We start from the raw sequence: 27,222 nt of genomic DNA, 5'->3' as shown, positions 1-27,222 counted from the left end.
CGGGGGCTGAGAGCCAGCCCCTCTTGCCCCCCTGGGCTCTCAGGACCCCCCTCGCAGGGGGGTGAGGCACCCCCCGCGAGGCGGGGGCTGAGAGCCAGCCCCTCTTGCCCCCCTGGGCTCTCAGGACCCCCCTCGCAGGGGGGTGAGGCACCCCCCGCGAGGCGGGGGCTGAGAGCCAGCCCCTCTTGCCCCCCTGGGCTCTCAGGACCCCCCTCGCAGGGGGGTGAGGCACCCCCCGCGAGGCGGGGGCTGAGAGCCAGCCCCTCTTGCCCCCCTGGGCTCTCAGGACCCCCCTCGCAGGGGGGTGAGGCACCCCCCGCGAGGCGGGGGCTGAGAGCCAGCCCCTCTTGCCCCCCTGGGCTCTCAGGACCCCCCTCGCAGGGGGGTGAGGCACCCCCCGCGAGGCGGGGGCTGAGAGCCAGCCCCTCTTGCCCCCCTGGGCTCTCAGGACCCCCCTCGCAGGGGGGTGAGGCACCCCCCGCGAGGCGGGGGCTGAGAGCCAGCCCCTCTTGCCCCCCTGGGCTCTCAGGACCCCCCTCGCAGGGGGGTGAGGCACCCCCCGCGAGGCGGGGGCTGAGAGCCAGCCCCTCTTGCCCCCCTGGGCTCTTAGGATCCGCGGTGGCCTCACAGCCTGTTTACCATATTGTCAGTAATATCATCTCCCCCTCCAGAGATTATGAACTGTTTCACAGACGTGTGCACTCCCACGATGTACAGAGGGTGTGCATCCGTCTCTATTGGGAGTAATATCATCCTCTTCCTCCTTGAATGTTAAGAACGGTATCACACGGGTGTTTCTACTCCCTGAGATATCGCGTGTCATATCCTCCTCCCCCACGTTGCCATTGGAAACAATATCAGTGGGGGCGTGTCCACCTTCTGTGACATTTAAAGTAATATCATCCTCTTCCCTCCAGGATCATGGGAACAATGTCCCTGCGGGGTGTCCACTTTCTGCCATATGTGTAGTCATATCACCTCCTCCGCCTTGGAGTATTGTTACGGACCATCTCACACGGGCGTGTACACTTCCTGCGATTCTGGGAGTAATGGCATTCCCTTCTTCCGTGAATATTAGGAGCAAAATCACCAGGTGGATGCACAGCCAGTGCTATATTGGGAGTAACGTCATACTCCACCCCCTGGAGATTATATTCGGGTCAATATCACCGTCTGGGTGTACACCTAGTGCGATATTGAACGTAACATCATGCTTTCTCCCTCCCTGGACATTAGGAGCAATATCAGCGGTGGGTGTACACCCACTGAGGTATTAGGCGTAATAGTAGTAGGAATTATTCCTCATTGATTCTTAACATAAATATGAATAACCGATATTGATATTAATATTAAAAAATAATGGCTAATAATTTTCAGATTATTAATATTAATATTAATTATTAGGAGCTAGTATTACTGTTTTCTAACGAATAAGATCAATATCAGCTATTAATATCAGGCGTCATTAATCATTAATATTAATCATTTATTGTTATCGTTAGTATAACTATTGAATATTCATTATCCTTGTTATCGGTATTGATTTAAAAATTATATTATCAATCATTAATATTGATAATTATTAGTGTCAATTAATAATTGAGATGATTAATTGCGGTAAGTCACATTGCGCCCTTCCACCCCTTCCTCGGCAGCTCGTGTACGACCCAAAACGTGGGTACAAATGCCCCTGAGAGAGCAGCGGTATACTGGGATAGATGAGGATGGTCACGTGTCGGGGAGGCGTGTTTTTGGATACCAGCCCTTCACCTCCGTCGACCTTCTCAACTGGAAAAACAATACACCGCCCTATAGCGAAAAGCCGCCAGCCCTAATTGATTTGCTCCAAACTGTTATCCAGACCCACAACCACACCTGGGCTGATTGGCACCAGTTGCTCATGTTCCTCTTTAACAGCGAAGAAAGGCGGAGAGTCCTCCAAGCAGCAACTAAGTGGCTAGAGGAGCATGCACCTGCTGATTATCAAAACCCCAAAGAATATGGAAGGACCCAGTTGCCAGGAACCGACCCCCAGTTGGACCCACATGAAAGAGAGAATATGCAAAGGCTAAACCGAGACGGGGAAGCTCTCTTGGAAGGATTAATGAGGGGAGCTCAGAAGGCCACAAACGTTAACAAGGTCTCTGAGGTCATTCAGGGAAAAGAAGAAAGTCCGGCACAATTCTACCAGAGACTGTGTGAGGCCTATGCTATGTATACTCCCTTTCATCCCGATAGCCCTGAAAATCAGCGCATGATTCACATGGCTTTAGTCCGTCAAAGCGCAGAAGACATGAGAAGAAAACTGCAGAAACACGCTGGACTTGCAGGGATGAACACATCACAATTACTAGAAATAGCTAGCCAGGTGTTTGTAATCAGGGATGCAGTAAGCCGTCAGGAAAACGGCGAAGACAATGGAGGTCAGGCCCGGCGAAACACCGACCTGTTTGCTAGCTGCAGCAATCACAGGGGCCCCCACAAAGAGGCAAGGGAAGGGGGGCCCTGGGAAAGGAACTCAGCTTGGCTGTCAGAGTTTGCAGCGTAACCAGTGTGCTGATGGTAAAGAAATAGGACGGTGGAAGAACAAATGCCCTCAACTCAAAAGAAAACAAGATGACTCAGAGCAGGAGGCCCCGGACAAGGAGGAAGGGGCCCTGCTCAACCCGGCAGGAGGGTTCTTGGACTGAGGGAGACCGGGCTCAAGTGTCCCCAAAGAGCCACTGGTCAGAATGACAGTCGGGGGTGGAGACATTGACTTTCTTGGAGATAGCGGTGCTGAACATTCGCTAGTAACCGCCCCGGTCGCCCCCTTATCCAAAAAGACTATTGACGTCATCGGAGCCACGGGGGTTTCAGCAAAGCAAGCTGTAGGCTTGCCTCGGACTTGTACTGTAGGAGGACATAAAGTCATTCATCAGTTATGGTACATGCCTGACTGTCCCTTGACCTTTTGGGGAAGGGACTTGCTCAGCAAGCTGAGAGCCACGATCTCTCTGACAGAGCACGGCTCTTTGCTGCTAAAGTTACCCGGAACGGGAGTCATTGTGACCCTTATGGAACCCCGAGAGGAGGAATGGAGACTTTTCTGAACTGAGCCGGGCCAAGAGAGAAGGCCAGCTCTGGCTAAGCGGTGGCCAAGAGTACGGGCAGAAGACAACCCTCCGGGATTGGCCAGTTAAGACTGGGGCCCAGCGGGTTAGGCAAAAACAGGACCCGGTCTCCAGAGAAGCTCTTCAAGGTATCCAGGTCCGTCTCAAGCACCTAAGAACTGTTGCAATTCTTGTTCCTTGTCAGTCTCCATGGAACACTCCCCTCCTGCCTGTTCCCAAGCCACGGACCAAGGACTACCGGCCGGTACAGGATTTGCGCTTGCTTCATCAAGCTACACTGACTTGACATCCAACAGTACCTAACCCGTCCACATTGTTGGGGTTGCTGCCAGCTGAGGACAGCTGCTTCACCTGCTTGGACCTGAAAGATGCTTTCTTTCCTATCAGATTAGCCCCTGAGAGGCAGAGGCTGTTTGCCTTTCAGTGGGAAGATCCGGAGTCAGGTGTCACTACTCAGTACACTTGGACCGGGCTTCCCCAAGGGTTCAAGAACTCCCCCACCACCTTCGGGGAGGCGTTGCCTCGAGACCTCCAGAAGTTTCCCACCAGAGACCTAGGCTGTGTGTTGCTCCAGTAGGTTGATGACCTTCTGCTGGGACACCCCACGGCAGTCGGGTGTGCCAAGGGAACAGATGCCCTACACCGGCACCTGGAGGACTGTGGGTATAAGATGTCCAAGAAGAAAGCTCAGATCTGCCGACAGCAGGTACGTGACTTGGGATTTACTATCTGACAGGGCTCGGAACGCAGCCCGGGATCAGAAAGAAAGCAGGTCATTTGCAATCTAGTGGAGCCCAAGAGCAGAAAGCAGGTGAGACAATTCTTAGGAGCTGTGGGGTTTTGTAGACTGTGGATCCCAAACTTTGCAGTATTAGCCAAGCCTTTGTATGAGGTCCCAAAGGGGGCGGGGACCGGGAACCTTTGGAATGCAGATCCCAACAACAGCAAGTCTTTCATGAGTTAAAGGAAAAACTTCTGGCAGCCCTAGCCCTGGGGCTACTCGATCTGACAAAGCCTTTTCCATTCTATGCATCAGAGAGAGAAAAGATGGCAGCTGGACTTTGAACCCAAACGGTTGGGCTCCGGCCAAGGCCGGCGGCCTACCTCTCTAAACAACTAGACGGGTCTACTAAAGGATGGCCCCCTGTTTGAGGGCCTTGGCAGCAACTGCCCTGCTAGAACAAGAAGCAAATAAGCTGACTCTTGGGCAAAACCTGAACATAAAGGGCCCCCATGCTGTGGTGACTTTCATGAACGCTAAAGGACATCGTCGGCTACCGAATGCCAGACTCACCAAGTACCAAACTTGGCTCTGTGAAAATCCTCGTATAACCATTGAAGTTTGTAACACCCTACACCCGCCACCTTGCTCCCGGTATCAGAGAGCCCTGTCGAGCCTGATTGTGTGGAAGTCTTGGACTCAGTCGACTCTGGCAGACCTGACCTCCGGGACCGGACTTGGGCATCAGTAGACTGGGAACTATACGTGGATAGGAGCAGCTTCTTCAACCCCCAAGGAGAGAGAGGTGCAGGGTATGCAGTGGTAACCCTGGACACTCTTGTTGAAGCCAGATCGTTGCCCCAGGCCACTTCAGCCCAGAAAGCTGAACTCATTGCTTTAATTCGGGCCTTAGGACTCAGTGAGGGTGAGACTGTAAACATTTACACTGATTCTCGGTGTCTTTTTAACCCTTCGAGTGCATGGAGCATGATAGAAAGAAAAGGGCCTATTGAACTCTGAGGGAAAAGACAGAAAATATCAACAAGAAACCTTGCAATGATTAGAAGCAGTATGGAAACCCCACAAGGTGGCAGTTAGGCATTGCAGAGGACACCAGCGAGCTTCCACCTCGGTGGGTTTGGGGAATTCCCGCGCTGACTCAGAGGCTCGAAAAGCAGCATCTGCCCCCTTCTGGGCATCAGTGCTCCCTCAAGTACCTGATCTTGGACCTACTTCTTCTAAAAAAGAAAAGGACATTCTCCAGGTAGAGGGAAGGACAAGTGATGGAGGAAGGATGGATTCGGTTACCAGATGGGAGCGTAGCTGTGCCACAGCTGCTAGGAGTTGCAGTTGTACTGGCTGTGCAAGAAACCACCCATCGAGGTCAGGAGTCACTGAAAGAGTTGTTAGGCCGGTATTTCTACATCTCGCCTTTGTCAGCCCTTGCCAAAACGGTGAGGCAGCGGTGTGTTACCTGCCGACAGCATGATGCGAGGCAAGGTCCAGCCGTTCCGCCCGGCATACGAGCTTATGGAGCAGCCCCCTTTGAAGATCTCCAGGTAGACTTCACAGAGATGCCAAAGTGTGGAGGTAACAAGTATTTACTAGTTCTTGGGCGTGCGTACCTACTCTGGGTGGGTGGCGGCCTATCCAACACCAACTGAGAAAGCTCGTGAAGTAACCCGTGTGCTTCTTCGAGATCTGATACCTAGATTTCGACTGCCCTTACGGATCGGCTCAGATAAACGGGCCTGCGTTTTAGGCTCCCTTGGTACAGAAGACGGCAAAGGTATTGGGGATCCCACGGAAACTGCATGGCGCCTCCCGGCCTCAGAGCCCCAGAAAGGTGGAGCAGATGAATCGGACTATCAAAAATAATACTATTGTCTTCCCCGCGAGATATTTAAAACAACACCACAAGGGGCGTCAAACCACCTGCTAAATTTGAGGGAATATTATCCTCTCCCCCACTCCCGCGGCCCCGGATATTAGAGACAATAACACAGGCGTAACGTACACCCACTACTTGATTGGGAATAATATCATCCTCTCCCTTCTCGGATATTAGGAACAATATCACACTGTGCGTGTAGTACTGTCGTGAAATTCAATGGAATGTCATCCTTCGCCTCCCTGGATATGATGAACAATATCACAGGGGATGTACAGCTTCTGAGATATTGGGAGTGATATCATCCTCTCCCCTCTGGAAGTTAGGGACAATATCACAGGGGTAGTGTACACCCTCTGGCATGTTGGCACTAATATCATCCTCCCGCCCACTGGATATTAAAAACCATATCACAAGGGGCGTGTACAGACACTTCGATATTGGTATTAATACCATCCTCTCCCTCTTTGGATATTCGGTGCCGTATTTCAGGTGGGGTATACGCCACCTGCAATATTGGAAGTAATATGATTTTCTCCCCCCGTGGATATCAGAAACGATATCACAGGGGGTGGCGAACAACCCCTGCGATACTTGGAGTGATATCATCGTCTCCCCTCACGATGATTAAGAACAATATCGTAGGGGTGGGGGGTGTACACCCCCTTTCATATTTGATACCATCCTCTTCCCCCCTGGATATTAGGAACAATATCAGGAAGGGACGTAGAGACCCTGCGACCTTTGCTGTCATACAATTGTCTCTCCCCTAGATATTAGGAAAAATGTCACTGGGGATGTGAACAGCCCTGCGATATTGAGAATAGTATCATCCTCTCCCCCCTTGCATATTGGGAACAACATCACAGGTGGGGTGTACTGCCTCTGCGATATTGGGGGTAAAATTTTCCTCTCTTCCCCTGGACATCAGGAAGGGTATCAGAGGGGGAGGGTGTGCATTCCCTGCCATATTCAACGTAACTTCATCCTCTCCCTCCCAGGGTATTCAGAACAATAGGACAGGAGGGGTGTACGCCAACTGCGATATTGAGAGTCGTATCATCCTCTTTCGCTCTGGATCTTAGGAACAATATCACAGGGTTGTGTACACCCCCTGCGATATTGGGAGTACTATCATCCTCTCTCCCTGTGGATATTAGGAAGAGTATCACAGGGCTGTGTAAACCCCCTGCGGTACTGGGAGTAATATCATCCTCTCTCCCTCTGAATAGAGGAAGATTTTCACAGGGGTGTGTACACCCCCTGCGATATTGGGAGTAATGTCATCCTCCCCAAACCTGGATGTTAGCAACGAGATCACAGAGGGGGTGTACACACCCTGCGACATTGGAAGGAATATGATCGTCTCCCCACCTGGATACTGGGAAAGAAAGATATCACAGCGCGGGTATACGTTCCCTACGCTGTTGGCAGTAATCTCATTCTTTTCCTGTCTGGATATGAGGAAGCATATCACAGGGGAGCTGTACAATTACTTCGATATTGGGAGTAATATCATCCTCTATTTTCCTGGATATTGGGCACAAAAACACAAAAGGGTGTACAACCCCTGCGATCTTGGGAGTAATAGCATACTCTCCTTCCCTGGATGTTAGAAAACAGTATCATCAGGGCTCAACACCCCCCGCGATAATGGGAGTCATATTTACTCTTTCACAGGCCATTTGGAACAATACAACAGGGGGTGTTTACAAACAGGGGTGGTGTACACCCCTGTGATATTGGGAGTAACATCATTCTCCCCACCTCCGGATATTAAGAACAATATCCCGGCGGGAGGTGGTACACCCCCAGTGATATTGCGAATAATGTCATCCTCTCCTTCCCTGGATATTAGGAACAATATCACAGGGGGGTGTACACCTTCTGTGATACTGGAAGCAATATCATCCTCTCCCCCGCTGGATATTAGAAAAAAATATCACTCACGGTGTACACCCGCTGTGATATTAGGAAGAATATTACAGGGTGTACACCCACTCTGACTTTAAGAGAAATAGCTCCCTCAAATGTCCCAAACAATATCACAGGGTATACAATGATATTTCCCTAGGATATTACAAATACTATCACAGGGTGTACACCCACTGTGATAACACGAGTAATAATACATCCCAAGGATACTACCAAGAATATCACAAGGCTGTACACCCACTATGACATCGGGAGTGATATCTCCCTAGGATACTACGAACACCATCACAGAATGTACACACATGGTGCGCACGCACGGTGATATTAGGAGTACTATCAACGCAGGACATAGTCAATAAGACCACAGGGAGTACATACCTGATGTACACCCACGGCGATGTTATGAGAACTACCTCCCTAGGATAATACGAATAACATCACAGAGTGGACACACATGGTATACACCCACCGTGGCACTAGGACTAATAACTTTCTGAGATATTACCAGTAGCATCACACAACAGAAACACATGGTGTACACCCACTGTAACCTTAGGTGTAATTTCTCCCTACGATATTACGAGTAACATCTCAGTGCATACACACATGGTGAACACCCACTGTGACATTAAGGGTAATATCCCCCTAGGATATTACCAATAACATCACCGGGTGTCCACCCATGGTGTACATGCTCTGTGATGTTAGGGATAATAACTCCCTAGGATATTATGAATAATACCGCAGGGTGTACAGAAACTCTGATATTAGAGGTAATATCTCTCTAGGATATTATGAATAATATCACAGGGTGTACCCCCACTGTGATACTGGGAGCAATATCTCTCTAGGATACTACGAATCATATCAGAATGTACACCCACTGTGATAATAGGAGAAATATCTCTCTGTGATATTACGAATTAGATCACAGAGTGTACACACATGGTGTACATCCACTTTGATATTAGGAGTAATCTCTTCCTAGGACATTACAAATAACATCACAGAGTGTACACCCACTGTAATATTAGGAATCGTATCTCCCTAGGTGATTACAAGTAATATCACAGGGTGTACACCCACTGTGATATTAGGAGTAATATCTTCCTAGGGTATTATGAATAATTTCACAGTCTCTACACACATAATGTACACTCACTGTGATATTAAGAGTAACATCTACCTAGTAGATAACAAATAACATCGCAGGGTGTACCCCCACTTTGATATTAGCTGTAATATTCCTCTAAGTTGTTACAAATAAGATCACAGGGTGTAGAAACATGGTGTACACTCACTGTGATACCAGGAGTCGTATCTCTGTAATATATTATGAATAATATCACAGGTTGTACACCCACTGTATTCTTAGGAGTCATATCTCTGTAGGACATTACAATTAATATCACAGGGTGTAGCGCCACCCTGATATTAGGAGCAATATCTTTCTAGGATATTACAGATAATATCACAGGGTGTACGCCCACTCTGCTGTCAGGAGCAATATCTCCCTAGGATATCAAAAATCCTATCACGGGGTGTCCAATCTCTGCCTTCCAGGTTCGAAGGGATTCTCCTGCTTCAGCCTCCCGAGTAGCTAGGTTTACGCGCCACCACACCCGGCTAATTTTTTTTTATTTTCACTGGAGACGGGGTTTCACCACGTGGGCCAGGCTGTTCTGGAAGTCCTGACCTCAGGTGATCCATCAGCCTCGGCCGCCCAAAGTGCTGGGATTACAGGTGTGAGGCATGGTGCTGAGCCAAGAGTTATATATTCAATTCATTTGGAAACACAGCTCCCATATTTGAGTGTGCGTGTACTTTTATGAAGAAATGATGTCAGAAGACCTAAGGATGATAATAACTATGAAAAGTAACAGGCACGTGAAAAGGTCCTCCGATTGAGAACTATAAGCTTCGATTTCGGTTTTAGATAATGGGGTCCTAGCTCTTGTGTCGTCCTTTTACATATTCTACATCACAGGAACTTGCAGCACGGTGTCAGAATAAAATAGAGTGTATTTCACGGCTTCTTAATTTCTTTCAATTAGATGAGATCTTTTTCTTAAAGAGAGAAGGACATTTTCATTGCATTGTATTTTTTCTGAAAAGAGTAGGCCGTATTTTACTGAGATCACGGATTTGTTATATATGACGTTTTGGTCTTCTAATATTCTTCAGTGGATTTTCTCTAAAGTGGTATGTACAGAAAGACTTGTATAGCAAAAAAGTAAACCACGTAATAATTCTGAGATTTTTGGAATTGTCACAGCTGAGAAACATTGCTGGCGGTGTATGGTCCCCAAGTGTGAAAGTGTTCCTTGTGAATTGCTTGCATCCAGCATTAAGGGCTGGTTTTTCTCTTTTATTTTTCCAATCCTCTTTCCTTCTCAAGGTGTCCAAGACACACAGAGCCACGGAATCTCACAGGTGTCTGAGAATTCCTCCTCCTGGGACTCTCAGAGGATCCAGAACTGCAGCCCGTCCTCGCTTTGCTCTCCCTGTCCCTGTCCACGTATCTGGTCACGGTGCTGAGGAACCTGCTCAGCATCCTGGCTGTCAGCTCTGACTCCCCCCTCCACACCCCCATGTACTTCTTCCTCTCCAACCTGTGCTGGGCTGACATGGGTTTCACCTCGGCCACGGTTCCCAAGATGATTGTGGACATGCAGTCACATAGCAGAGTCATCTCTCATGCGGGCTGCCTGACACAGATGTCTTTCTTGGTCCTTTTTGCATGTATAGAAGACATGCTTCTGCCTGTGATGGCCTATGACTGCTTTGTAGCCATCTGTCGCCCTCTGCACTACCCAGTCATCGTGAATCCTCACCTCTGTGTCTTCTTCGTTTTGGTGTCCTTTTTCCTTAGCCTGTTGGATTGCCAGCTGCCCAGTTGGATTGTGTTACAATTCACCATCATCAAGAATGTGGAAATCTCTCATTTTGTCTGTGACCCCTCTCAACTTCTCAAACTTGCCTGTTCTGACAGCGTCATCGATAGCATATTCATAGATTTCGGTAGTACTATGTTGGGTTTTCTTGTCGTTTCAGGGATCCTTTTGTCTTACTATAAAATTGTCCCCTCCATTCTAAGGATTTCATCGTCAGATGGGAAGTAGGAAGCCTTCTCCACCTGCGGCTCTCACCTAGCAGTTGTTTGCTGATTTGACGGAACAGGCATTGGCATGTACCTGACTTCAGCTGTGTCACCACCCCCCAGGAATGGTGTGGTGGCATCAGTGATGTACGCTGTGCTCACCCCCATGCTGAACCTTTTCATCTACAGCCTGAGAAACAGGGACATACCAAGTGCCCTGCGGAGGCTGCGCAGCAGAACAGTCGAATCTCATGATCTGTTCCATCCTTTTTCTTGTGTGGGTGAGAAAGGGCAACAACATTCAATCTCTACATCTGCAAATCCTGCCCCTTAGTCACATTATTTTTGTGGCTTGATGGCTTTTATTCCTTTCCGCATTTCCTTTGTGAATATTGCTTTCTTCGTTATGCCTTTAACTGGAATGGGTGAGTATTCTGGGATCCTTTGTTTAGCAGAAACCTCATGACAGAATCCTCTATACCTAGGCGGCCCCTTTTAGTTTCTGAGCAATAACCCGGTCATCCAGGTGGAATCACCACCATCTTTTTATATACACGAAGTCCTCACTTCATTTTGGAATTCCCTGAAAACTGACTTTATGGAAACAATGTACAGGAGGTCCTCCAACACCATTGGTTATTCAAAGTTGTGTAGTTATACTGTTGATGAAAAATAAGTGGTTTCACTATACATAATTTTGCTTCGAGGTGAAGTTTCCAAGAGACTTTCAAAGATGTTAAGTGAGGACATACTGTACATCAAATTCATATCCTCTTCCACAGTTCATGTGGAATTTCTTCATAAACTGCTTCTAGAGAATCTATTTAGGCAGGTTATGTGTAGAGATAAATGTCGCCGTTCCTCAATCTTGGCTTTGAGTCAAATCACCTGGGGAGCTAACACATGATGAGGCCTGGGTCTCAACACCTAAGATTCGGATTTCCTTGCACCTGTGTGAGTACGCGGATTTTTGTTTTTTTTTCTTTTAAAGCACCAGAGGTGGTTCCAATGACGAAGCTTTTAGAGGCATCAAGCTCCAATGAGTAAGAACAGAAATTAATTATAATTTCTTCAAATATTATCTTCAAATGCATTGTCCATCAACACCACACAAATGTTTATTATGCTGTTTTTTCTTACCATTTCGCATTTTCGCATTTTCTATTTCTTTCTTTTCGTTTTTTTTTTTTTTTTTTTTTTTTTTTTTTTGAGTCAGAGTTTCACCCTTGTTGCCCAGGCTGGAGTTCAATGGCACGGTCTGGCTCACTGCAACCTCTGCCTCCCGTATTCAAGCAATTCTCCTGCCTCAGCCTTCCAAGTAGCTGGGATTACAGGCATGCGCTACCATGCCTGGCTAATTTTTTTTTTTTTTTTTTTGTATTGTTAGTAGAGACAGTGTTTCTCCATTTTGGTCAGGCTGGTCTTGAACTCCCCACCACAGGTGATCCACCCGCTTCCGCCTCCCAAAGTGCTGGGATTACAGGCATGAGCGACTGCGCCCAGCCACCGCTTAGCATTTACATTTCACATTTGTTGAAGTTATAGATGTATACACACATTGATTGCTGCTTTGTTATACACTTGCGTATACATAAGATGGGAAATAGAAAAGAATAAAATGGGCACAGTATCCCTGAAGTTTCACATTCCTGCTATTTTAAAAATATTTGCTCTTAGAAATTTGTTTCAATTAAGAAACTGTGGCATACACACCCAATGAAGTATTATTCAGCCTAAAAAGGAAGAAAATCCTCTCCGCTGCGGACAAAATGGGTGAGATTGCAGGTCTGTATATTAAATGAAATAAGCCAGGCAGACGATGACAAATATTTCGTGTCCTCACCTCTATGTAGGAAGAAAAAAGGAAACCTTGGCCAGATGTGGTGGCTCAAGCCTGTAATCCCAGCGCTGTGGGAGGCCGAGTCGCACGGATCACTTCAGTCCAGGAATTTGAGACCAGCCTGGCCAACATGGTGAAACCCCGTCTCTATAGAAAACAGAAACAATTTGCCAGGCGTGGTGATGGGTGTCTGTAGTCTCAGCTACTCGGAGGACTGAGGCCCAAGAAGCGCTTGAACTCGGGAGGCGGAGGTTGCAGTGAGCCCGGACTGTGCCTGTGTACTCCAACCTGGGCAACAGAAAGAGACTCCATCCCACACACACCTACACACAAAAGGAATCTCAGGAAGGTGGAAAGTATAAAGGTGGTTAGCAGATGCTAGGAAGAAAAGCGGTGGGATGGGGAATGAAGACAAGTGGATAATTGGGTCCCAAAATACAGAAAGATGGAATGAGTGAGTTCTAGTGTTTGATAGTACAGTATGAACATTTTAGTTCACAAGAATTGCTTGCATATTTCCAGATGCTTTGGTAAGAAGCTTCCTAACTTTCTCATTATGCTGGTTTTTAAGCTCTTCTCTTTCTGCTCTTGATATCATGCTGGTTTTTTGTTTTTTGTTTTTTGTTTTGAGATGGAATTTCGCTCTTGTTGCCCAGGCTGGAGTGTCATGGTGCAATCTTGGCTCACCGCAACCTCTGCCTCCTGCGTTCAAGCGATTCTCCTGCCTCCAACTCCCGAGTAGCTGGGATTACAGGCATGCGCCAGCTGCCCAGCTAATGTTGTATTTCTGGTAGAGATGGGGGTTTCTCGCTGTCGCTCAGGCTGGTCTTCAACTCCTGACCTCCGGTGATCCGCCCGCCTCGGCCTCCCAAACTGCTGGGATTACAGGCGTGAGCGACCGCGCCCAGCCCATGCTGTATCCTTATCTGTTGTCGGTTGTTGTTCGTTTGTTTTTGAGCCCAGAAATAACTTCTCACCTATAGGTTCAAATGATTTTTAACATGAGTACTAAGAAAGCTCATTGCTGGAAAAGCAGCCTTTTCAAGAAATGGTGTCGGAGAAACTTGATTTCCACATGCAGAAGAATGAAGGTGGACCCCGTGTCACACCAGGTGCAAAAATTAACACAAACTGGATCAAAGACCTAACCCCAAGGGCTAAAAGTATCATATGCCTAAAAGAAATCATTGGCCACACTTTCATGACATCAGATTGGGCAATGCTCTCTGGGATATGACACCAAAAGCATAGGCAACAAAAGAAAATTAGATTCCTTGGATTACATCTAAATGACAGACACTTTTGTGCAGCGAAAAACACTGTGAACTGAGTGAAAAGATAACCCGTGGATTAGGAAAAATATTTGCAAATCATATATCTCAAAAGAGGCTGATATCCATCATATATAAAGAACAGCTAGAACTAAACAACAAGAAACCCAAAGCATTCCATCAACAATGGTCAGAAGACTCGAGTAGACGTGTCCCTAAAGAAGATATAGCAATGGCCAATAAGCATCTAAAATGATGTTCAAAATCACTAACCATAGGGAAGCGCAAATCAAACAAAGAATGAGATACCACACATTAGGATGGATACGATCAACAAACAAGCATTGGTGAGACTAGAAGGAAATAGGAATGCTCCAATACGATCGGAGGGAATGTAAAACCGTGAAGGAACGGGGAAAGTAGTATGGCGTGCACTGGAAAAATTAGAAACAGTATGCTCAGATGTTCCCGCAGTTGCATTTGTGGGTACCTACCAAAAAGAACTAGAAGCCAGGAGTGGAAGACAGATTTGTACACACACGCTCATAGCAGCATTATTCGCAACAGCCAAAATGTGGAAGCAACCCAAGGGTTCGTGGACAGATGAATGAAAAAGCGCACTGCAGTTCCTTCATACAATGGAAGACTCTCCAGCCTTAAAAAGGCAGGCACTTTTGGCCGGTGCGGCGGCTCACGCCTGTAATCGCAACATCTTGGAAGAACGAGGTGGGCGGATCACCTGAGGTCAGGAATTCAAGACAAGCCTGGCCATCTTGGTGAAACCCTGTCTCTAGTGAAAATGCAAAACATGAGACGAGCGTGGTGGCGTGTGCCTATAGTCCCAGCTACTCGGGAGGCTGAGGCACAAGAATCGCTGGAACCCGGGAGGCGGAGGTTGCACTGAGCCCAGATTGTGCCGCAGCACTCCAGCCTGGGCGACAGAGTGAGACTGCATGGAAACGCAAAACAAAACAAAGTCAAACAAACAAACAAAAAAAAGGACAGGCACTTCTGACTCAGACCGCAGCATGGATGAACCTCGAAGACATTATCGTCAGTGAAATAAATAAATCCCAAAAGGATAAACACGCCCAGGCTCAGTGGCTCGCACCTGTGACCCCAGCACTTTGGGAGGCTGAGCCAGGTGGATCACTTAAGGTCAGGAGTTCGAGACCAGCCTGGTCAATATGGTGAAAGCTCGTCTCTATTAAAAATACAAAAATTAGCTGGGCGTGGTGGCGGACGCCTGTAATCCCAGCTACTCGTGAGACTGAGACACAAGAATCGCTTGAACCCACGATGTGGAGGTTGCAGTGAGCCGAGATCACACCACCGCACTCCAGCCTGAACGACAGAGAAAGACTCTGTCTCCAAACCAAAAAAATTAAACACGGTATGATTCCACTTTTCTATCAAGTGTCTGGAGTCGTTAAACTCATAGAGTTGCAAACTAGAAAGGTGGCCCCCAGGGGTGGGCGAGAGAGAGGAGTGGAGAGCTTGCTAAATGGGTGCAATTTCCATTTTGAAAGATAAAACTGTTCCGGAGACGGTGGCGGTGATGGCTGCTGAACAATGTGAACGTAATTAATGTCATTAAACTGTAAACTGAAAAAGAGTGGAAATTGTAAATGTTTATACTGGCCATTCTATATGAACTAATATATATTCACAATTTTTAATATTTATACGTGGTATATTTGCCCATAATTAAAGATGAAAATTAAAGCAGTTGGATCTTTCAAAAGAAAAGAAAGAAGCGAAGAATACACACCAGCTTTCTCCTGATGAGAGGAAGAGCCCCAAAGCGTCTATGGACACTCACTGTTCTCCTATCCTTCTTGAATTATTGTGAGGAAATCCTTAGAGGCTGGGGAACTTGGGCGACTCTGGCTAATGAGGAGCTCTGTGCCTTGAGCTCCCCAGACCACAGAATAGTAAATAGTCTGTGCCTCCAGCCCTGCAGTGTGAGGTTCCAGTCCTGTGGGTTCCACACCTGTCACCTGTATCAGGAGGCTCATGTCTCACCCTGTCTTCTTGCCAGCCTCGAGGACGGAGTCTGAGCCTCCACCGTGCTACACACAGGGAGGACACTGGACCTGTTCTCCGCGGTCATGGCCCAGCAGAGGGGAAGGGCAGTTCAGTGAGTGTAGGCAAAAGAAAGAGAGATCAGACTGTTCCTGTGTCTATGTAGAAAGGAAAGACATAAGAGACTTCATTTTGAAAAAGACCTGTATTTTCAACAATTGCTTTCCTGAGATGTTTTTAATGTGTAGCTTTGCCCCAGCCACTTTGACCCAACCTGAAGCTCACAAAAACATGTGTTGTATGAAATCAAGGTTTAAGGGATCTAGGGCTGTGCAGGACGTGCCTTGTTAACAAGATGTTTCCACGAAGTATACTTGGTAGAAATCATCGCCATTCTCTAGTCTCAATAAACCAGGGGCACAATACACTGTGGAAAGCCGCAGGGACCTCTGCCCTTGAAAGCGGCGTGTTGTCCAAGGATTCTCCCCATGTGATAGTCTGAAATGTGGCCTCGTGGGATGAGAAAGACCTGACCGTCCCCGAGCCCTACACCAGTAAAGGGTCTGTGCTGAGGTGGATTAGTCAAAGAGGAAAGCCTCTTGCAGTTGAGAGAGAGGAAGGCCACTGTCTCCTGCCTGCCCCTGGGAACTGAATGTCTCGGTATAAAACCCGATCGTACATTTGTTCAATTCTGAGATGGGGGAAAAACCGCCCTATGGTGGGAGGCGAGACACGTTTGCAGCAATGCTGCCTTGTTATTCTTTACTCCACTGAGATGTTTGGGTGGAGAGAAACATAAATCTGGCTTACGTGCATCTCCAGTCACGGTAGCTTCCCTGGAACTTCCTTATGACATAGATTCTGTTGCTCACCTGTTCGTTGCTGACCTTCTCCTTCTTATCACCCTGCCCTCCTACTACATTTTTTTTTTGCTAAAATAATAAAACTAATAATCAATAAAAACTGAGGGAGCTCAGAGGCCGGTGCCTCTGCAGATCCTTGGTATGCTGAGCGCCGCTCCCCTGGGCTCACTGTTGTTTCTCTCTACTTTGTCCCTGTGTCTTATTTCTTTCCTCAGTCTCTCATCCCACCCGACTAGAAATACCCACAGGTGTGGAGGGGCAGGCCACCCCTTCAAGTGAGTGCTGAGGGACGGTCCGGAGCCTTGGTTTCCTTCCTCCTCCTCAGCACAAACAGGAGAGTGCGGTGGGCAGATGGGAGGAGACCAATATGCAAACTGTGCGCTCAGCAGACTGTGGAGTTTCTGTTCTTGGTTGTGATGGGGGTCTCAGACATCTTATTCAAAATTTTGCTTTCCTCCCCCACTGGTTGTCCTTTTCATAGACATCTCACCCATGATAGCAGGGAATCAGTCCCTCTAAACTATTCCCTAAGAACGACAAAAAGATTATGAAGGTGATGATGAGGACAAAGAGGATGACGACAGACACCATGGCATCATGAACCGTTATTGAGGGCTTCCTGAAGGCCAGGCTCTGAGCTCTATGCTCTATGCAGTTTGTTTCATCTCATCTGCGTAGTCTCCACTTTATTAGTGCACATTTCATGATGATTTTACAGACTAGAAAAGGATCAACGCCTTTTCATAGAACTCGTACTAGATCATGAAGTCAAAAAGGGCGAGGTCCAATTTGAACCGGGCAGTCTAAGTCCAGACACATGGCATTTGGCCAGTCCTCTCCCTGCAACCAACCTGCCCTCTCAAATCCTTGTCACTCAGGTGGGTGCCCCTGCTCACTGTGCCCTTCCCTTTGGGGGCTCCTTGTAAGACCACAGCTAGACCAGTGGGTGCCACAATCACTGTGTCAAGTATAGAAAGGGCAGCTGAGATCACATCAAGGATTCCAGAAAGAATGGGCACAGGATCATTCGGGATGCATCTCTCCCTTTCCCCTGTTCCTGGCTTTCCTTACAGCTCTCGACTTCTTCAAAGGAGTCATCAATTCGGAGTTTGGCTTCCATTCCTATTGAGGAAGCTGGAAAGCGTTTCAAAAATGCTCCTCCGATGTGCCTGTGGTTAAGAACTCTGAGCTCTGCTGAAAACTTTTGGAAGCGGGGTGCGGTGGCTCACGCCTGTAATCCCAGCCCTTTGGGAGGCTGAGGCAGGTGAATCACAAGGTCAGGGGTTCAAGACCAGCCTGGCCAACATGGTGAAACCCCGTCTCTATTCAAAATAGAAAAAAATTAGCCGGGTGTAGTGGCGGGCGCCTGTCATCTCAGCTACTCGGCAGGTTGAGACAGGAGAATAGCTTGAACCCGGGATGCAGAAGTTGCAGTGAGCCGAGATCCCTCCACCGCACTCCAGCCTGGGCAACAGAATGAGACTCTGTCTCAAAACAACGAAAACAAAACCAAAACCCAAAAAACCCACAATTTTTGGGAGTTAGAAGACCAGGAAGTATAGTACCCGGGACTTAGAGTCTGGCCATGAATTTTGAATACCGCCCTTTCTACTTCTCTGTGTGGCAAGGGGTGAGACGTCCGTCCTCTGAGACTCAGCACTCTCATCTGACTTGATTTCCAGTTGATCCAATGGAAGTGAGCGATGATTAAGCCGATCGTGGGTGCCCGCTGCGTGATCTCTAGCTGACGGATGCATAAAGTAAAGGCAAAGTGGATTTTAGATACATTCCTTAAGATTTTCAGCTTCAACTCCACACAATTCAACGTAAATATCCCCTGACCTGAAGTTCTGGTTTCCCTGCATTCCAGACAGGACATTTTGTTTCGTCCTTCTCTCAGTAAGTACTGAGTACTGTGAGAGGAACAAGTGAGTCTCTTTGGTTTCTGATTCCCCAGAGCCGATATCTTGCTTGGCACATAGGAGGCAGCAAAAGCAAACATCTATGTTGATGATTGAACTGACACTTCCTTGCTTCACCAAAATTGGCTGTCATCAGCGTGACTTTGACTTACTTCTTTTTGTTTTTTGTTTTTTGAGACGGAGTTTTGCTCTCGTTGCCCAGGCTGGCGGGCAGGGGTGTGATCTCGGCTCACTGTAGTCTCTGCCTCCCAGGTTCAAGCCATTCTCCTGCCTCAGCCTCCCGAGTAGCTGGGACTACAGGCGCGTGCCGCCATACCGGGAGAAGTTTTTGTACTTTTAGCAGAGGCGGGGTTTCACCATGTTGGCCAGGATGGTCTTGATCTCCTGACCCCGTGATCCGCCCTCCTCGGCCTCCCAAAGTGCTGGGATTACAGGCGTGAGCCACCGCATCCAGCCAAACTTTCTGATGGATACTCTAAGTCCACCTAAGCTAAGGACAGGAGTTAGAGCTTCCATGAATTTTAAAACAAGACCCACCGATTTGAGGAAGCAATTACTCTCTTGAAGGAGAAAAGTCAGAAAACACAATGATGAAATCACTAGGACCTAACTGGCCTGTGGAACTATTTCCTGCTTATGAACTCTCAACTATCATTTCATTTCCAGATGGCATGGTCTCAGCTGTTATACAGTGTTTACGAATGGTCTACATCAAGGGAATTTATATCAATCTAGAAGAATAAACAAAATATTTGAGTTCCTAATTTCCTTTAATTAGGATAACCTTTTCCTTAAAGTGAAGACAATGGTTTTATTACATCTCTTTCTTCGGAAAACATAGGCTGTATTTTCTAGCAATAACGAATTTGTTATATACGATGATCTGGTTCCTGGAATGTTCTTGAAGCTAGTGTCTCTAAGGCAGGTGTGTACAGCAAGACGTGAATAACACAGCAATCGATGTTGAAAGCATTATATGGCAATTGAGTTTGTCAGAACTACCAAATGTTGCTGAGTGTGGATTGCTCTGAAATCTGCAAACATTACTTCTGAATTCCTTGTATCCAAAATGCAGACGCAATGCCGGCTGTTGGTTTACTTGTTTCCGATTTTTCAACCCTCTTTTCTAGGCAAAAGATGTCCAAACGATACAGACCCACAGAATCTAACAGATGTCTCTATATTCCTCCTCCTCGAACTCTCAGAGGATCCAGAACTGCAGCCGGTCGTCGCTGGGCTGTTCCTGTCCATGTGCCTGGTCATGGTGCTGGGGAACCGGCTCATCATCCTGGCCGTCAGCCCTGACTCCCACCTCCACACCCCCATGTACTTCTTCCTCTCCAACCTGTCCTTGCCTGACATCGGTTTCACCTCCACCACGGTCCCCAAGATGATTGTGGACATCCAATCTCACAGCAGAGTCATCTCCTATGCAGGCTGCCTGACTCAGATGTGTCTCCTGGCCATTTTTGGAGGCATGGAAGAGAGACATGCTCCTGAGTGTCATGGCCTATGAGCGGTTTGTAGCCCTCTGTCACCCTCTATATCGTTCAGCCATCTTGAACCCGTGTTTCTGTGGCTTCCTAGATTTGTGGTCTTTGTTTTCTTTTTCCTCAGTCTTTTAGACTCCCAGCTGCGCAACTTGATTGCCTTACGCATGACCTGCTTCAAGGATGTGGAAATTCCTAATTTCTTCTGGGAACCTTCTCAACTCCCCCATCTTACATTTTGTGACACCTTCACCAGTAACATCCACATGTATTTCCCTGCTGCCGTATTTGGTTTTCTTCCCATCTCGGGGGCCCTTTTCTCTTACGGTAAAATTGTTTCCTCCATTCTGAGGGTTTCATCATCAGGTGGGAAGTATCAACCTTCTCCACCTGTGGGTCTCACCTGTCAGTTGTTTGCTGATTTTACGGAACAGGCGTTGGAGGGTAGCTGGGTTCAGATGCGTCATCCTCCCCGAGAAAGGGTGCAGTGGCCTCAGTGATGTACACGGTGGTCACCCCCATGCTGAACCCCTTCATCTACAGCCTGAGAAACAGGGATATGAAAGGTGTCCTGCGGCGGCCGCACGGCAGCACAGTCTAATCTCAATATCTTCTTATCTGTTCCATTCCTTTTGTAGGGTGGGTTAAAAAAGACAGCAAGGTCAAATAAGAATGATATCACAGGGTGCACACCCACTGTCACATTACGAGTAATACCTCCCTAGGATAGAAAAAATACTGTCACAGAGTACACACACATGGGGTACACCCGTGGTGATATTAGAAGCAGTATCTCCCTGAAATATGATGAAAAATAGCACAGGGTGTGCACACTGTGTGATACGAGGAGTCATATTTACCCTGAATATTATGACTCATATCACGGGTGTACACACACAGGCTACACGCACTGTGATATCGGGAGTTGCATCTCCCTAGGATATTACAAATAATATCACAGGGTATACACTATGTGTGAACATCCACTGTGATGTTTGATATCATATCTCTCTACGAGATTACAAATAATATGAAAGTGTGTGCACCCCTGTGACATATTAGGAGTAACATCCTTCTAGGGTATTACAGATAACATCGCAAGGTGTACACCTTCTGTGGCCTTTTGCACACACTTTGTGCCATTCAAGGAAACATCCCCCTAGGATATTACGAATAACAACACAGGCGGTTGACACCCATGGTGTACATCTCCTGTGCCATCAGGAGTAATATTCCCCTAGGATATTACGAATACTATCACAGCAGGTGTACACATATGGTGTTCACCCCATGTGATATTAGGAGGAACATGCCCCTAGGATATTAGGAATAGTATCACAGGCGTTGAATACGCATGATATACACCCCCGATGACATGAAAAGTAACATCCCCCTAAGATAGTATGAATAATATCACAGGGAGTACACCCCGTGTGACATTGGGAGTAACATCCCCCGAGGATATAACGAATAATATCAGGGGGCGTACATGCATTGTGACCCTAGCGGTAACATCTCTTTAGGATATTACAAATAATATCACAGGGTGTACACTGACCATGATATCAGGAGTCCCATTTTCCTAGGATATTATGGATAATATCACAGGAGGTGTTCACACACAACGTGTACACCATGTGTGTACACCCAATGTGATATTTGAAGTCATACGTCCCTAGGATCTTACGAATATTATCAAAGGGTGAACACCCCATGTGACATTAAAAATGACATCCCTTTTAGATATTCCGAATGCTATCACATCTTCCTAGGATAACCCATGTGATATTAGGAGTAACCCCTTCCTAGGATATTACGAATAACATCACAGGGTTTACACCCCTGTGACATTAAAAGTAACACCCCCTCCTAGGGATGTTATGAATAGCGTCACAGGGTGTACACCCCTGTGACTTTAAAAGTAACACCCCCTCCTAGGGATATTACGAATAACATCACAGGGTGTACACCCCTGTGAGTTTAAATGTAACACCCCCCTAGAATATTACAATAATATAACAGGGTGTACACCCCCTGTGACTTTAGGAGTAACACCTCCCTAGGATATTTCAAATGATGTCACTGGGGGCACACCCTCTGTGATATTAGCAGCAACATCTTTCTAGGAGATTACGAATGATATCACAGGGTGTACACTCACTGTGATATTAGAAGGAATACCTCCCTAGGACATAAGCTATCACATCACAGAGTGTACACACATGGTGTACACCCACTGTGTTATTAGAAGCAATATCTCCCTATGATATTAGGAAAAATATCACAGGGTGTACCCTCTGTGGGATACTAGAAGTAATGTTTACCATGGATGTTACAAATAATATCACAGGGTGTACACACATGGGGTACACCCACTGTGACATTAGGAGTTATATCTCCCTAAGATATTGCAAAGAATATCCCAGTGGGTGTACCCCATGTGTGTACACCCACTGTCATCATTAAAGTAGTATCTCTCTATAAGATGACAAATAATATCGGAGGCTATACACCCCCTGTGACATCAGGAGTAACATCCCCTTACAATATTGGGAGCAATATTGCACGAGGTACACCCCTGTAACTTTAGGGGTAACATTCCCTCAGAATATTACTAATAATATCACAAGGTGTACTCGCATTGTGACATTAGGAGTAATATTCAGGTAGCATATTTTCCACACTATCACAGAAGGAACACACCTGTGACATTAAGAGTGACATCCCCCTAGAATAGTAAGAATACTACCACACGGTGTACACCTCCTGTGATATTAGGAGAATCATCTCACCAGAATATTACGAATAATGCCACAAGCTGTTATCTTCTGTGACATGAGGGGTATAGACCCCCGGGAAATTATGACTACTATCAAAGGGCGTACACCCCTGTGACATTAGGAGTAACATCCTTCTAGAATATCATGAAGAATATCACAATGTGTACACCCCCTGTGTCATTAAGAGTAAAATTGCCCTAGGATATTAGGAAATAGAACACAGGGAGTACACGCCGTGTGATATTAGAAGTAACATCCCCCAAGGATATAACGAACAATATCAGAGAATGTACATGCCCTGGGACATGACTAGTAACATCTCTTTAGGATAATACGAACAATATCAAAGGGTGTACATGCAATGTGAAATTAGGAGTGAACTCCCGCTGGGATATTACGAATTTTATGACAGGGTCTACACGCCCTGTGACAATAGTAGTCACGTTGTCCTAAAATATGACGAAGAATATTAAAGTGTGTACAGGACCTGTGATTTACGAGTAACATTTCTAGAGAAGATTACACGTAATATCACTGTGTGTACACCCCGTGTGAGGATAGGAGTCCCATCCAACAAAACTATAATGAATAATTTCACAAGGTTTGCAACATCTGTGACATTGAAAGTAACATTTCCCGAGAATATGACGATAATATCACACAGTGTACACCCTCGGTGATATGAGGAGTGACGTCTTATAAGGGTAATACGAGTAATTTGACAAGGTGTACAAACCCTGTGACATAAGGAGTGACATCCCTCCAGGATATTCCGAATCATAGAAAAGGGAAAATACCCCGTGTGACAATAAAATCAACGTCCCCTTAGGAGATTAAGAATAATAGCACCAGCTGTACACACATTGTGACATTATTATTAACGTCTCGCTATGGTATTGCGAATAATATCAGAGTGTGTAGAGACTTGTGACATCAGGATTCACATTTCGCTACAATATCACGAATAATATCACAGGGTGTATACCCCCTGGGACTTAAGCAGTGGCATCCTCCTACAATATGGAAAATAATGTCCCAGGGTGTTAACAAAGTGCGGCAGCAGAGAAAACACCCGAGGAGAAAGGGAGAAATATCATGCCGTCTTCCCGCCTGGATATTGCGAGCCACATCGCAGGGAGGTGAGGGCGCCCCCAGCGATGCGGGGAGTAATATCACCACAGACTCCCCCACGGGCTATTACGAGCCACATCGCAAGGGCACGGACGAACCCCCTCGAAGAGAAGAGTAATGTCACCCGCTATTCCCACCCTGGATACGACGACCCACAGGGCAGGGGGGCGGGGGACCCACGCAGGCGGGGAGTAATACCACCCCTCACTCCCCAGCTGCATATGACGATCCAGATCGCAGGGGGGAGAAGCAGGCACACGCCGCGAGGGGGGGAATGAGAGCCAGCCCCTCTTGCCCCCCTGGGCTCTTAGGACCCCCCTCGCAGGGGGGTGAGGCACCCCCCGCGAGGCGGGGGCTGAGAGCCAGCCCCTCTTGCCCCCCTGGGCTCTTAGGACCCCCCTCGCAGGGGGGTGAGGCACCCCCCGCGAGGCGGGGGCTGAGAGCCAGCCCCTCTTGCCCCCCTGGGCTCTTAGGACCCCCCTCGCAGGGGGGTGAGGCACCCCCCGCGAGGCGGGGGCTGAGAGCCAGCCCCTCTTGCCCCCCTGGGCTCTTAGGACCCCCCTCGCAGGGGGGTGCGGCACCCCCCGCGAGGCGGGGGCTGAGAGCCAGCCCCTCTTGCCCCCCTGGGCTCTTAGGACCCCCCTCGCAGGGGGGTGCGGCACCCCCCGCGAGGCGGGGGCTGAGAGCCAGCCCCTCTTGCCCCCCTGGGCTCTTAGGACCCCCCTCGCAGGGGGGTGCGGCACCCCCCGCGAGGCGGGGGCTGAGAGCCAGCCCCTCTTGCCCCCCTGGGCTCTTAGGACCCCCCTCGCAGGGGGGTGCGGCACCCCCCGCGAGGCGGGGGCTGAGAGCCAGCCCCTCTTGCCCCCCTGGGCTCTTAGGACCCCCCTCGCAGGGGGGTGCGGCACCCCCCGCGAGGCGGGGGCTGAGAGCCAGCCCCTCTTGCCCCCCTGGGCTCTTAGGACCCCCCTCGCAGGGGGGTGCGGCACCCCCCGCGAGGCGGGGGCTGAGAGCCAGCCCCTCTTGCCCCCCTGGGCTCTTAGGACCCCCCTCGCAGGGGGGTGCGGCACCCCCCGCGAGGCGGGGGCTGAGAGCCAGCCCCTCTTGCCCCCCTGGGCTCTTAGGACCCCCCTCGCAGGGGGGTGCGGCACCCCCCGCGAGGCGGGGGCTGAGAGCCAGCCCCTCTTGCCCCCCTGGGCTCTTAGGACCCCCCTCGCAGGGGGGTGCGGCACCCCCCGCGAGGCGGGGGCTGAGAGCCAGCCCCTCTTGCCCCCCTGGGCTCTTAGGACCCCCCTCGCAGGGGGGTGCGGCACCCCCCGCGAGGCGGGGGCTGAGAGCCAGCCCCTCTTGCCCCCCTGGGCTCTTAGGACCCCCCTCGCAGGGGGGTGCGGCACCCCCCGCGAGGCGGGGGCTGAGAGCCAGCCCCTCTTGCCCCCCTGGGCTCTTAGGACCCCCCTCGCAGGGGGGTGCGGCACCCCCCGCGAGGCGGGGGCTGAGAGCCAGCCCCTCTTGCCCCCCTGGGCTCTTAGGACCCCCCTCGCAGGGGGGTGCGGCACCCCCCGCGAGGCGGGGGCTGAGAGCCAGCCCCTCTTGCCCCCCTGGGCTCTTAGGACCCCCCTCGCAGGGGGGTGAGGCACCCCCCGCGAGGCGGGGGCTGAGAGCCAGCCCCTCTTGCCCCCCTGGGCTCTTAGGACCCCCCTCGCAGGGGGGTGAGGCACCCCCCGCGAGGCGGGGGCTGAGAGCCAGCCCCTCTTGCCCCCCTGGGCTCTTAGGACCCCCCTCGCAGGGGGGTGAGGCACCCCCCGCGAGGCGGTGGCTGAGAGCCAGCCCCTCTTGCCCCCCTGGGCTCTTAGGACCCCCCTCGCAGGGGGGTGAGGCACCCCCCGCGAGGCGGGGACTGAGAGCCAGCCCCTCTTGCCCCCCTGGGCTCTTAGGATCCGCGGTGGCCTCACAGCCTGTTTACCATAGTGTCAGTAATATCATCTCCCCCTCGAGAGATTATGAACTGTTTCACAGACGTGTGCACTCCCACGATGTACAGAGGGTGTGCATCCGTCTCTATTGGGAGTAATATCATCCTCTTCCTCCTTCAATGTTAAGAACGGTATCACACGGGTGTTTCTACTCCCTGAGATATCGCGTGTCATATCCTCCTCCCCCACGTTGCCATTGGAAACAATATCAGTGGGGGCGTGTCCACCTTCTGTGACATTTAAAGTAATATCATCCTCTTCCCTCCAGGATCATGGGAACAATGTCCCTGCGGGGTGTCCACTTTCTGCCATATGTGTAGTCATATCACCTCCTCCGCCTTGGAGTATTGTTACGGACCATCTCACCCGGGCGTGTACACTTCCTGCGATTCTGGGAGTAATGGCATTCCCTTCTTCCGTGAATATTAGGAGCAAAATCACCAGGTGGATGCACAGCCAGTGCTATATTGGGAGTAACGTCATACTCCACCCCCTGGAGATTATATTCGGGTCAATATCACCGTCTGGGTGTACACCTAGTGCGATATTGAACGTAACATCATGCTTTCTCCCTCCCTGGACATTAGGAGCAATATCAGCGGTGGGTGTACACCCACTGAGGTATTAGGCGTAATAGTAGTAGGAATTATTCCTCATTGATTATTAACATAAATATGAATAACCGATATTGATATTAATATTAAAAAATAATGGCTAATAATTTTCAGATTATTAATATTAATATTAATTATTAGGAGCTAATATTACTGTCTTCTAACGAATAAGATCAATATCAGCTATTAATATCAGGCGTCATTAATCATTAATATTAATCATTTATTGTTATCGTTAGTATAACTATTGAATATTCATTATCCTTGTTATCGGTATTGATTTAAAAATTATATTATCAATCATTAATATTGATAATTATTAGTGTCAATTAGTAATTGAGATGATTAATTGCGGTAAGTCACGTTGCGCCCTTCCACCCCTTCCTCGGCAGCTCGTGTACGACCCAAAACGGGGGTACAAATGCCCCTGAGAGAGCAGCGGTATACTGGCATAGATGAGGATGGTCACGTGGCGGGGAGGCGTGTTTTTGGATACCAGCCCTTCACCTCCGTCGACCTTCTCAACTGGAAAAACAATACACCGCCCTATAGCGAA

The 27,222-nt window shown here is 48.6% G+C and overlaps 1 protein-coding gene and 2 pseudogenes across 1 annotated transcript; 2 read left to right on the top strand and 1 right to left on the bottom strand.

Moving 5' to 3' along the window:
- Positions 1–1,770: 1,770 nt before the first annotated feature.
- LOC129050678 (olfactory receptor 7E24-like) lies at positions 1,771–17,888 on the top strand (annotated as a pseudogene).
- A 1,262-nt stretch (positions 17,889–19,150) lies between these two features.
- On the top strand, positions 19,151–20,197 carry LOC129050971 (olfactory receptor 7E24-like). The gene has a single exon (XM_054535085.1). It carries the CDS (start codon positions 19,751–19,753, stop codon positions 20,195–20,197), a length of 447 nt encoding a protein of 148 aa, XP_054391060.1. The 5' UTR covers positions 19,151–19,750.
- Positions 20,198–24,551: 4,354 nt separating this feature from the next.
- Positions 24,552–25,988, bottom strand: LOC129050677 (putative uncharacterized protein FLJ45355; annotated as a pseudogene).
- Positions 25,989–27,222: the final 1,234 nt, after the last annotated feature.

This window comes from Pongo abelii, chromosome 18 (genome assembly GCF_028885655.2).
Source record: "Pongo abelii isolate AG06213 chromosome 18, NHGRI_mPonAbe1-v2.0_pri, whole genome shotgun sequence".
NCBI classification, from domain to species: Eukaryota; Metazoa; Chordata; class Mammalia; order Primates; family Hominidae; genus Pongo; species Pongo abelii.
This window is presented reverse-complemented; position numbering and strand designations above follow the sequence as displayed.

Coding starts and splice junctions, on each gene's coding strand:
- LOC129050971 (XM_054535085.1), top strand. CDS start 19,751: ATGCAGACGCAATGCCGGCTGTTGGTTTACTTGTTTCCGATTTTTCAA.